The sequence below is a fragment of the Eumetopias jubatus genome, unplaced genomic scaffold (assembly GCF_037043125.1).
Source record: "Eumetopias jubatus isolate StellerSeaLion01/CBP00866 unplaced genomic scaffold, mEumJub1_p1.0 scaffold_7, whole genome shotgun sequence".
NCBI classification, from domain to species: Eukaryota; Metazoa; Chordata; class Mammalia; order Carnivora; family Otariidae; genus Eumetopias; species Eumetopias jubatus.
The window spans coordinates 10658119-10670184 of NW_028274813.1; the positions used below are offsets into that span (position 1 = coordinate 10658119).

At 58.3% G+C, this 12066-nt stretch overlaps 1 protein-coding gene across 3 annotated transcripts; it reads right to left on the reverse strand.

The window, feature by feature from the left end:
* Positions 1-4482: 4482 nt before the first annotated feature.
* On the reverse strand, positions 4483-10794 carry FAM181A (family with sequence similarity 181 member A). 3 transcript variants are annotated; one of them, XM_088025010.1, is made up of 2 exons: positions 10750-10794; positions 4483-5448 (listed from the first exon to the last, which is right to left on the reverse strand). In XM_088025010.1, the coding sequence occupies exons 1-2, from the start codon at positions 10792-10794 to the stop codon at positions 4483-4485; spliced, it is 1011 nt and encodes a 336-aa protein (XP_087881136.1). The 3 variants fall into 3 exon arrangements, with proteins under 3 accessions (XP_087881136.1, XP_087881137.1, XP_027959262.2); XM_088025011.1 differs by lacking the exon at positions 10750-10794 and adding an exon at positions 6243-6423; XM_028103461.2 differs by lacking the exon at positions 10750-10794 and adding an exon at positions 6164-6422 and having other exon boundaries at positions 4483-5443.
* Positions 10795-12066: the final 1272 nt, after the last annotated feature.

Genomic DNA, 12066 nt, shown 5'->3' on the forward strand with positions numbered 1-12066 from the left:
CACCTTGCCCAGCGAAGTCCCTCTTCCCCCCCACCCCGGCCCCCAGGGCCTAGGGTCCTCAGCACTGCTCCTGGAGGGAGTGGGAGTGGGGCAGGTGCTGAGACAGGGCGCACAGGCCCCTAGATGTGTCCCCTTTGGTCTTCTGAAAGCCAGAGTGGAGCTGGCGGTGCAAGGAGAGGGGCAGCTTCCTGCCCTGTGAGCAGAGCGGTCTGGGTTGGTTTCTCTCTCCTGCTTCAATCACCACGGAAACGGGAGCTCCATCACAAACAGGGCTCGGTGTCTACAAGTCTCCCGACACCTGGGATTGCCTTGCACACACATGTTTCCTGGCACTCTGTCTTCACATGCTGCCCACCCCTATTTTGCTACAGAAGTTGAGATACTAGGGAGGAGAAGAAATCTAAATGCTGGCCATCTGAGCCACGGCGCTAAGGCGGTGGCTGCCGTCAACCCCTGCAAAGGCACCAAACTGGGGGCACGAGGCCCTGTTCCCTCCACTGTCTCCGTGGGTCCTTGTGTGGCTCTGTGGGGCGTGCCAGGCATTTTCCCCACCTGCCAGCCCATGTTCAGGCAGGCGTGATAATAGCACCTTCTTGGGTGCTGAGGCCAGCTTGCCCTGTTTCCACGATGCTGCAGTGGAAAGCATGATGAAAGCCACGGGAGTCCAGGCCAGTCTGCGGTGACACCTGACAGAGCAGGTGACCTTGCCTGGAGCCAGCACCCACCCTGCCCCAGAATCCGGAAGTGTGTTAAGTGCGGTCAAATGTCATTCCTGGGTTTGGCAAAATGAGCAGCTAGGCGGTAGGGGAGCACAGCTTTGAGGTCCAGCTCTGCCCTCGGCTTGCTCCTCTGGGGCCTCAAATTCCCCATCATTGTGGTTCCCGGCGTCCTTGCTGACTCCTCCATACTGGCTCTCCGTGGAACCTCAAGACCCAGTGTCTTCCTGAAGAGGAAAAGTCTGCCAAGCAGCACTTTCCAGCCACAGGTCAGAGGGGACTCAGCCACATCTGGCACACTCCTTCGTGGTCCTGATGGGAAAACAGGCCCAAAGAGGGGAGGGGACTTGCCCAGGCACACCTAGCAAATCCCTGAGGTTTTAACCCAACAGTGCCTGGCCAGGGTCCCCTGTGGCCTTGTTGCAAGAGATCCTAAAGAAATCCCCACGGAAACCGGCATCCTCTCACACTGGAGATGTTCTGCCGACGGGCCCCCGGGGGAAGTGGCCAGAGAGGGCTCAGTGCACAGTCAGGGGAAAACCCTGACCGAAAATTGCCTTTGCCCATCTGGCAGCCAGAGGGAGAGCCTTTAATCTCGGATGGGGGGTCGGCAGTCCTCCGTGATGAGCCAGAGCAGAAAGATGTTTGGGTGCATTTAGGATGGGGCTGGGCCTCTGGCAAACTATAGCGTTTCTCAGGTCCCCTGTACATCCTAAGGAGTCCTAACAGGCAGTGGCCGCGGACCCTGGGCTGGGTGGGGACTCCGGTCTGAGGGAGGTGCACCCCCGGAGGAGGGGAGGCCGGGAAGGTAGGTGGGAGGGGTGGGGCAGGAGGGTTCAGCCTGTGCAGTCAACATTGGCACCACCGACTGTAGGATGTGGGGTACCTCTGGGGTACCTGTAGGATGTGGGGTACCTGGGGCTGGGATGCATCAGCACCGCACTGCATTCTTAGAGGACTGATCTCGTCCATACTGGGCCCACAGGCACTGGTCAGGGCCCCTCCTCCCCAAGCGGCTTTCCCAACCTTGGCCTTCTCAGGTCCTGGCAGCCCCCACCTCCCCACAACCCAGAAGCTGAAGGGTTAACGCTTGGCCAGCGAGGGGGGGGGGGAGGGTGCGGCGCAGCGCTGTTCCCAAGGGTCTGTTCTGATGGGTCAGTGCTCAGGCTGGGCTGGTGGTTCCATTTCTTGACCACCACTGCTCCCCAGAGGACTTTAGAGCCAAGACCCTCTGCAGAAACCCCCTCCCCCACCCCCAAACTTTGGCCCCAGAGGTGTCTCAACAGCGTCACCAAACACTTAAAATCCTGAAAGTGGTTCCATTTCATTTCACAGGCAAGAGCACGTGCGAGCTAATGCTGGGGATCTGAGGTAGGGGGTGAGTTCCCATGTTCCCCTTTGAGCCAGCCCCACTCACGACTCACTTGTCGGTCAGGAGAGTCATCTGCTATTACGGCAGCTGCTTTTTTTTTTTTTTTTTTTTTTTTAACCACAGCTTTCCTAGATGTGTTTTTCCCCACCTTGTTTCTGCATAGGGAGTCGGTGCGGTGTGCTTCTGTCTAGCTGCTTCCTAGCAAAGGTTTCTGCTTGCAGAGGAAGCCTCCCTGCATTTGAATTCATGTATCACTAGGTGTCTCCTGCGAAAGGAGCCCAAGAGGAGCTGCAGGGTGGGGGGGTGGGGGGTGGGCAGAGCATGGTGCGCTGGCGCAGCACTCTGAGAAAACATGCCCCCCACCCCGGAGCTCGGCTCCTCCAGGGAGTACAGTCAGGTGGCCCAGATAACCAGGAGAGGCAACTTTTGATTGGCAAGGCTCTCCCTTTGGGCGTGTCATAGCACCTTCTATGCCAGGTGCCCTCTTCATCATCCCCACGACAACCTGTGAAAGTCTATTTTCAACCACATTTTTCTGATGAGGACATTTTGGCACAGAGACTTAAGTAACTTGCCCAAGGTCACACAGCTGGTAGGTGGCAAAGCCTGGATTGGAGCTTTTAACACCCTCCTGTACAGTGGGGGAGGGGCTGAGCCTCATTGGAGTTGATCTGGAAGGGTCTTCCTGAGTGCAGGGGGAGAGAAGGGGACATAGAGGGCAGACCAGAGCAGCCTGGGGTGAGGGTCCTGAGGCCCTATCCTGGGTGCTACATGATTACTCTGAACAACCCTGCTGGTGTCACATGGTTTCCGTGGCTCTCAAGTCTTGCAAGACCAGAAGCCTTAAACTACCAGAAATCCACCGGCTTCCCAGTGAGCAAGCTGCCCTCCCATGGAGATGCTCCACCCTACGGGAATCCTAGAGTAAAAACAGGCAGGAAGGAGAAGGACCCTTAATCACCAATCCTGGAGCCTTGGGTTAAGAAGGATTCTGAGGCCATATCTGGCCCCTGAAGGAGACAGTCTGTGACTAGTTGAAGAACTGGTAGGTGCAACTGTTTGCTATTGCTGGCCTAGTCCCCCACTTTACAGAGGGGGAAACCAAGGCGCAGAGGGAGATTAACTTTCCAACATTGTGCTAATTAAGGTACAGTAGCCCCCAGCCAGGGCTGGCCCTGCATCAGTCCCAGCTGTGAGAACAGGGCTTTGATGGAATGAGCAGCTCGATGCAAGTCCGTGCGCTCTCAGCCTTGGAGCCACGTCTGCACGTGGCAGGGCAAATCCCGCGCCAGGATGGAGGTGCATGCCTCTCCAATGGCTGTGCCAGTTGGACACCATGAGAGCAAAACCCAGGGCCAATCCCTGCCACCAGCACTCCCCCACCCCCATGCATTGTCACAGACAGAGGCCCTCATCGTTCCATTGATGGGGCCCCTGATGTGTGCCAGGCACTGCACCAGGCCTGGGAAGAGGGCCATCGGCAGGTCACCCAGGAATCTGACTTCACTAGAGATTTTTTTTTCCGGCTTGTCCACAAGGAGCCAAGCTCCAGTTTGTCCTGATTTTCCCTCTGACCAGGCTCGGGCAGGACTGCCTTGGCCCAGCCTCTGCTCTGAGGCCATAATCAGAGTGGAAGGCACAGCAGAGGGGGACTATTCTTGCCCTGCCCCTCGCCCTGCAGGTGGGGCAAGGAGGCCCCAGGAGGAAGGGTCCAGCACCACATCCCATTGCGGAGCCAGGACTGGTACTCCCCTGGTACTGGCTTCCTTATTCTCTAGAGCACTTCGGATCATCTGGAGATCCAGCCTCCCCCATCCTCTGCTCTTGGACACAGGCAAGCAGAGCATCCTTCCCCAGTGACTCCTCCCATCCCCCCTTCCTTTGAATTGAGCTGCTGGCCCGCAATTCTTAGCTTGGGGACCATTCAACTCCATGACATCCCAGATGTGGAAACTGCAAAAGAAACGTCTTTATTCTTTTAACCTTCTTAATATTTACAAAAAACAAAAAGAACAGAACTGAGATTGGCTTACACAGTGGGTGGCAGATGAACAGATGTGTAACTCTGGCTTCTGGAGGGGCAGGCAGGCCAGGGCAAAGCCCCACCACCCAAGACCGGCCCAAAGACAGTGGGACAATCGGTCTCGGGCTCTGGTCTGGTTGGAGAGGGGCCAACGGAGCCCAGCCCCATAGCTCCCAAGGCTGCAGGGGCTGACTTGGCAACTGCCTGAGAAGCCCCTGCCCCAAACCCGTCCTCCCCTTCCCAGACACACACAAAGGAAAGGCTCCCAAGTGGCCACACCACTGCCCAGCTCACTCTGCACAAGGAGCGCTCCCAGGGGCCCCAAACACCCCTGCAGGCCAGAGGTGGGAGCCGAGGCCCTCCCAGCCCAGCTAGAGGTAGCCAAAAACATTGAAGATGGGCGGGGGCACAGCCGGCTTGGTAGGGATGGGCTTCAGAACCACGGGTCTGTACACTTTCTGCCCCGGCCCGTCCACATCCTTGCAGAAGTGGGCCAGCTCCCCAGGGGAAGCCGGGCTTTTCCTCCACAGGCCCAGGCTGGGGACAGGGCTCTGAGGCAAGACCCCTGGATGACCAGCATAGATGGGCTGTCCATGGTACTGGAAGGGGCAGCAGCTCCAGGCATTGACGCGGCCCACCAGGGAGACCCCAGACATCTTGAGTGGCTCCTTTTCAGCCAGTGCCCTTGGAGACGCGGGCACGGGGGCCGTCTCAGGATCCAAGGGCTCCAAGCCTTTGCAATGTTTCTTACCCTCATAGGGAGGTCCCTCCCTGGGGCCCAGTCCCCCCTCCAGCCCTAGGGGGTAGCTGTGTGTGGGCCGAGGTTCTTCCCAGAAGGAAGCGGGCAGCTGTCTTTTCCTCATGGGCACCTGGCCAGGCCTGGCAGCTTCTGGATTCTGCCTCTGTAGGGTCTGCTCCCTAGAGAGACATTCCTCCCCGTAGGGGTTCCCCAGAGCCTTCTCCTTGTAGCACCCACCCCCGCTGGGACTGGAATCCTGGCCAGAATCGAGGGGCAGCCTCCCGGGCCCGTCCTCAGGTCCCCTTTTCAGGTGAGGCTCGGCCCCTCTGCCGGGGAGGCCCCGAGGAAGCCGGGAATACTTCTGGGAGAAGCGTTTGAGCTGCTTCTGCAGGTACTTGCGGTGGTCCACTGAACGGCGGCACGGCGCAGACTTGTCCAGGGCTGCCTTGATGTCGCTGGACGCCAGATTCACAAAGTTCAGGAGCATCTTCACGTCACTGTCGGATGCCATCACCAGGGGACCACTGCATGGGGCTTTCCATGAAGAGCGTGGGCTCTGCTGGTGGCCGGCAGCTCCAGGGAAGGGCACAGAGCTGACCTGGGTTGGGGGTGGGGGGACATGCAGGTCGTTGGCCGTCTCTCCAAGCACCTGCGCCCGGCCCTCCCCAAAGGCCCTAGAACCCCTCCACAGAAAACAGAGTCCCAGGTCGCCGGCCACCCGTCCAGGCCGCTGAGGGTCTCCTCCGCATCTGTGAGGGCACAGGCCAACAGGCAGTCTGCCTGAGTCTGTGGCCCTCTACTTGCAGCTGAGGCTCAGAGAGGTTGGGCCACCCGCCCAAGGTGACCCAGCTACAGGTGGCATTGCTGGGCCCAGAGCGCAAGTCTCGTTGGGCCAGCCCACCGCGTCTCCCACACACCACGCTGCCAACGTGCACAACTTGCCAGCAAGGTTTTTATTTTCTGGGCTGAGGCGACTGCCCACTTTCAAGCAAGGCCAAGCCCCCTCTCTCCCTGGCGGTGGCCTCCTCCTCCCACCCCCGCCCCCAGCCCAGCTCGCACCAGCCCCCCTCGCTGGGTCCCCACGCTCCACCCACAGCGCTCACGCAGGACGGGCAGGACCCCTGTCTGGCACTCGAGCCTCGGCCTGCCTGGCGGGCTGATCTCAGACCGCGGGCAGCGGGACGCCCCCGTAGAAGCATCTGCAGCAATTTCATGCCTCCTGGGCCACCACCCGAGGCACCTCGCCCCTCCCCCAGGCCCCAGCCGGCCCCACGCCCCCACCCGGTCGGCTGGAGCCGCCCGAGCTGCCACACTGACCGAGGGTGCAGGCCGGCCCCGGGCCCCCCGCCGCCGCCGCCGCCGACGTGGCCTGGCAGGTTCCCCGCTGCAGACCTGGGCCAGGCCCGGCGTGGCCAGCGAGATCCGTGCGTCCGGCTGGAAAACAGTAGTGCAGCCCTCGAGTGGGCTGGATGGAGGACGAGTCCCCGGAGCTGGGGGGCCCCTCAGGCCAATCAGGAGCGCCTCTCCAGATACAAAGCATCCCAATCAGGCGGCAGCGCCCCGTTCCCACATTCTTTGCCGTCACAAATTGTCACCATGGGGACCATCACAAAAAAGACAGCTCCCAAATGCAATCATTTCCCGGTAAATTTCTACCCTTCAGCCCCTCCTCCCCTTGACCTCGGTTCCCTGGTTTCTCGAGGGGGCAGTGTGTGTGTGTGTGTGTGTGTGTGTGTGTGTGTGTGTGTGTGTGTGTTTAAAAAGTCCAGGGTTGAGAAGGGGCTGGGCCCAGAAGAGATGGGCTTGCATGCCTCCCCCAAAGACTCCAGGCCTACAGCCTACAGCTGCCATGCTCCAGTGCAGAGAGACAATCAGACGGGGTAAGCCGAGGAGGGCTGCTTCCCCCTCTGTCCTTGAGGGTTGAGTGTCTCTCCCTCTCTCTCCTTCTCTCTCTGCCCCTCTCTGCTCCACTCTCCGTCTCTGTCCCTGTCCATCTGTCTCTCCCTCTTCCCAGCCCCCCGGCCCCGAGGCACCGGGCCACGGGCAGCCTGGGAGGGCCAGCAGCACGCTGATGTCGGGAAAGGTAGCGGGGAAGGGCTCTCTAACGAGGTGCTGGGATATCCATGGGAAGGGAGCTGGAGTTCTCAGGAATCTTGTCTTTATGTTTGCTTCCTCAATTGAGCTGCACAAAGCCTGAATTGCCCATTCAGCGCAGCCGGACAAAAGGCTGGCGTTGCACGGTCCCCTCGCATTTGTAGTCAAACAGTTAGGGACTTAAATCGAGTCGTCATGATGGAGAAAGAGGTGGACAAAGCCCATAGAATTGCCATCAGCAAACATTTTCCTGTGTCATATTAGCCAGTCTCCATGGCTCCCCTGGCCTGGGGACAATGGCACAAGTTTGCACACTTGGCTACTGTCACCGTGCCAACGCCGGCGGGGCCGCAAGCGGGCCGCTCGGAGCAAGCAAGGGAGCCCCGAGTCGGCCGCTGGCCCTGCCCACTGACTGGCCGCAGGGAAGGTGAGGCCGCCGGTGGAGGGAGGGAGGGAGGCTGCCTGGGGAATGCTGATGGGCGTGACCTCCGTGCCAGCCGCTGGTGGCCCACACCTCCTGCCTTTGCCCGAATGCTCAGCCTCCTCTTCCCCGCCCCCCCCGCTCCCCCCCCGCTCTCCCCCCCACCGCCAGCTTGTTCTCCTGTCCTGCGGTCAGCTGACCGGCCGGCCGCCTATACCCCAACCGCACCTCTGCACCACAATCTAAAATGCCAAGGACTCCTCTCCAAGGTCCCCTGCCCACATGGGCGCAGTAGCAGGGCAGGCCCGGGGGACTTACCCGGGAGGATGGTCCCACCCCCTCCTGCTGACCAATAGGTAGCTGCTGCCGGCACACAGCGGCCTGACTTCAAGCCACCTCCTTCTCTGGCCTGAGGGTCCCTACGGGCACAACGAAGGGTTTGGAGGAGAGGGCCCTGTGCCCACCAGCTGTAACTCAATTTAGGCATTTAGGATCCGGAGCAGGATTCTCCACTGAGGGGGCTGGGGAAGTATGGGCTGACACGGAAGTGTCCTTGGGCCGGAGCATCCTGGATCATTGGCCATCCCAGGCCCTGGAGCCTGATCCTTGTCTGCAGCAGCGGGACGGCTAAATCACTGTGGCTTTCAGCGCCTGAGATCTGGGGGCTGTCTCTGCAGCAGAACCTAGCCTAGCCTGATTGTGAGGGGCAGGAACCGTCTTTTTGCTCCAAGCCAGCCCTTACACAAGGTTGCCCCGAGGTCACCAGTTTGGGCTCCCTGCTGCCTAGTGCTTGCGGGCCAGGGCGCACAGCTTGCCATGTGTGCGAATCCCTCCATAACCCAGCACCGGCCCGCTCAGCCACCTTCTGCATCATTCTCTGCTGGGGCACTGGCCTCATGCCAGCCGGTTCCCACCTCGGCCTCCTGCGTACTCTGTGTCTGGTCGCATGCTGCAGCCCTCCTGGCCATGCTTGCTGGTAACATCATCCCCTTGCTGCTCAGACAATAGCAAACCCCCATGGTCGGTGAGCTCTGTGGGGTCCAAGTCCATGTCGTAAAAATTCATTCCATAGCTCTTAATATGGGCTGTTCTTCCTGTGTGTTCTTCCCACTTATTGAGGAAAGAGGGAGGGAGGGAAGGAAACTGGTACTTGGTGGGCACCTCATACGTGCCAAGAGCTGCAATCACTGATCACATGTGGAAGATCCCACCTGACCCCGTGACAGCTCAATGCAGGTACTATGGCTGCCATTTACACATGAGGAGTGTGAGGTTGAGCTACTTTCCCAAGGCCTCATGGCCAGTAAGTGGCGAAACCGAACTTGAAGCCGGGCCAGTCTGTATGCAAAGTCCGCGTCAGTCCCCCCATGCATTGCTTCCCCGAGCGCCTACCCAGCACCAGGCACTGATTAAGTGCTGTCGGGTTTGAAAGCGTCGGAAACCAGATTTTATATGTAAGTCCTGGGTTCATCTCTTCTGTCCATCTGTCAGAATGTTGACTCTCGACATCCGCTTTGGGAGTATGGAAGCAGCAGCTCTGGGACATCTTTCAAGGGGTGGCCGCCGTCAAGAACTGTGGCCTGAGATCCAGATCCGTGGCCCTACAGTGACCCAGCCGCACCCGGGCCCCTGGGGGACTGCCACCCAGGCTGGGGAAGGCTCCTTCGGGTTTTTCTGTCTGTAGCTCATACGGACAGGTGGAAGACATCTGTAATACCGACTCTGCCTTATTCTAGAAAGACTTCCTTTCACAGTGCTTCTCCCATATGGTCCTGCGTCTGGACAGGGAGGAACTGTTTTCCCTGTGTACATTTGGTGACACACCCAGAGACAAGCTGCTCAACTCAGGACTGACTGAGAGGACCCTGTCCTCTAGACATTCTTCAAGGCCCAGCTCAAGCATCCCCTCCTCCAGGAAGCCTTCCACCCACTCCCAGCATTACCAGTGACACCTTCTCCCCTCCCTATGTGTATAGATTCAAAATGAAGTCTAACCTCCTTGGCCTAACACAGAAAACCCTTAGTAATCTGACCTTCAAACGGGGCCTGGCACAGAGTAGTTTCTCACTAAATGTTTCATGAGTTAAACATTTTGCCCATTCCACTGAATAGAATTTATCCTGTGGACTGGAAACACTGCTTCCTGCAACTATTTGATTACTGTCTGCCCCACCCACCCCTCCACCTTCACCTGGGTGAGTTCCATGAGAGCAGGGCACAACGGCTCCTTCATCTCTGTATCTCCATGGACTAGAATGGTCTCAGCACAGAGCAGGACTCATTCAAGGACCCTTGTGATCACTGTGGTTGAACTTGACGACGAATCCTCTGCGTTCCTTCGGGACTGTGGGTGCCTTGAAAGCAGGAAGCCTCAGTTCACCATCACATCTCCCCCAAGTGTCTGCTAAAGGCAAGCAAGTGGTACTGGCTGGACCCTGAGAGTCCTTCCTGATCCTCTGCTGTCACGGGTGCCAGTCTCTGACCTTCTGGCTGTGCAAACCCCTCCTCAAGATTATTTACATGGCCCAGGGTCAGGGACTCCCAGCTTCGAGCGACTCCATTCAGCACCTACCGCGGTGCAGGGACCAGAGGGCACGCTTGTTCCTGTCCCTGATGCAACTCGCTACAGGGGAGATCAACTCTGTTGTGACAACTGAACAGCCATCTTCCGTCCCCCCATCACTGAGAGGCACACCCTAACTTCCCCTGGTTTCCCAAACAAACTGCCGGAAGCCACCGTCCAGAACAACTGGATGTCATTTGACACAACCCACTTCTAGAATTTAGCTAACACAGCTGCGGATTGTAATGGAAAGTGAGAGGGGACAGTTGACAATGACACGCACCGACCCAGAGGGGCCCCGGGACGTCATCTGGGGCAGTGGGCTTTCAAGCTGTACTTACGCAGAGAAGCCCAATACCTAGAATAGCGCCAGTGACGGGCTAGTTCAGATTTATTAGGTGCACGTGAACGCATACTTCCTGCTTATTTGGCAAACAGTGGATTCAGATGAGGAGGATGTTTTGATGACCTACAACTCTGAAATAAAGGGTTGTGGATTGCGGGTCTGCCATCCGCCATATTTTGCTTTGGTTGCAGAACCTATAGAAATCTTGACTTAGATAAGCAGCTAAAATGGTAACTTTTTCAGTCTACCTAGCAATCTCAGGATCGTCATCCGATGAAAACTGTTCACCCAAGAAGCTTCATCATCTCGTCCCCTGAGGCGTTGTTAACCAGTTAACTGCCTAGGTTAACCAGTCGCCAGTCTCGTGTGTTAGTTATCTTGTGAGCTCTAACTCATTTGAGTGCGTGTTTATTAGTACGGTTTTTAGAACGTAGTATTTTAAGTTGCCAAAAATAACTTTGAAAGGAAACTTTACCTTTCCACACCTCGGTAGAAAGTTTGGTTCCAAAAGATGGGTCATCTTCCCATTTTAGAGGCAGAGTCAACGAGGCCCAGACAGGGGAGCTGGTTCGCCCAAAGCAGGACGAAGATGGCAGCTCTGTCCTGAAGCCCGCCACCCAGTGAGAGCCCAGCCCTAACCAGCACTCACCACTCGATCAAGGTATGTAACACGTATTAAGCCATTTGTTCAATGGATGAGGAGACTGACCCAACGTCCTCTGGTCAGTAATCGAGCAGAGCAGGGACTGGGATGCGGGCAGCCAGGTCCAGACGCTTGGTGGTGACCTTTGTATGATACCGTTCCCTAATGACCCTAGGGTCTTTGCTGACCCAGAGACCCAGATGTGCCCCTCCTGATGCTGGAGAGTTAGGTCTGACCACCTCAACCCAGAAGACATACAAATGCCACCTCAGGGGCCCAATGGTGGGGCCAGCACTCCCCGGACATGTGACAGACGTCACAGGATGATTTATGTAACCCCCTTACATAAGGGGAGCCTTTCTGTCAAAGAGGCTGGAGGCAAGCTGTCAGCTGTAATCAGAACAGGCAGGTTCTCCACTGTCTCGGGACGGGAGGCATTGGGTTGAAAGAAGCCCCTTTGGCTGCCAGGCCGGGGGCTTCCTGCCCTGGCGACCTCCCCTCCCACCCCAGGCTGAGCACCAGTACGGCGGAGCCCTCAGAGCGGCCGGAGACCTCACGATGCCCCCGAAGAGGTCACAGCTCAGCTCGTCAGTCCCTGCGCCCCCGGTCGCGGCCGGGCCGCAGTGACAGTGACAAGTGTCAGAGAGACCATCTTGAAGGCTGAGCTAACCGTAGCTTGCTGGCAGAGTGGACCATGAGAATTAAGAGAGAGCGTCTGTGACAAAGACTAGTACAGCGCCTGGCTCAGAGTCGATGCCCTTCCCCCAGCTCTTCCCCTCTGGGCAGGGGCCACAGCTGCCTGGGGCAGCCCAGCCTGGGCGCATCTCACCCATAAAGAGGGGCTGGTGTGACCGGAGTGACACAGCAGTCGTGCCTTCGTGCCCCTGTCAGGCGACCCCCATGGACCACCGCCCCCCGCTGATCCCTGCTACCGTGCCATGCGTCCCTCACCTGGACTGTATCTCCGGGAGCCTCTCTGGTGTGTCTCTTCACCCCACCCAGGGCACAGCCGGAGTGAAAAGTCCGTTTAATCTCAACTGCCAACTCGGAATCGACTGGTGATGGCTGGCAGGTGCCTTGTGGAAAGATTCTGAGCACCCCCGCCCCCGCCCTGCCCCGGGCTCAGCAGTTAGAATGCCCTGATCAGCT

Coding starts and splice junctions, on each gene's coding strand:
- FAM181A (XM_028103461.2), bottom strand. CDS start 6,390: ATGCTTTGTATCTGGAGAGGCGCTCCTGATTGGCCTGAGGGGCCCCCC. Junction 5,444..6,163: donor CCGGCCTGCACCCTCGGTCA/GTGTGGCAGCTC, acceptor AACCCAGGTCAG/CTCTGTGCCCTTCCCTGGAG.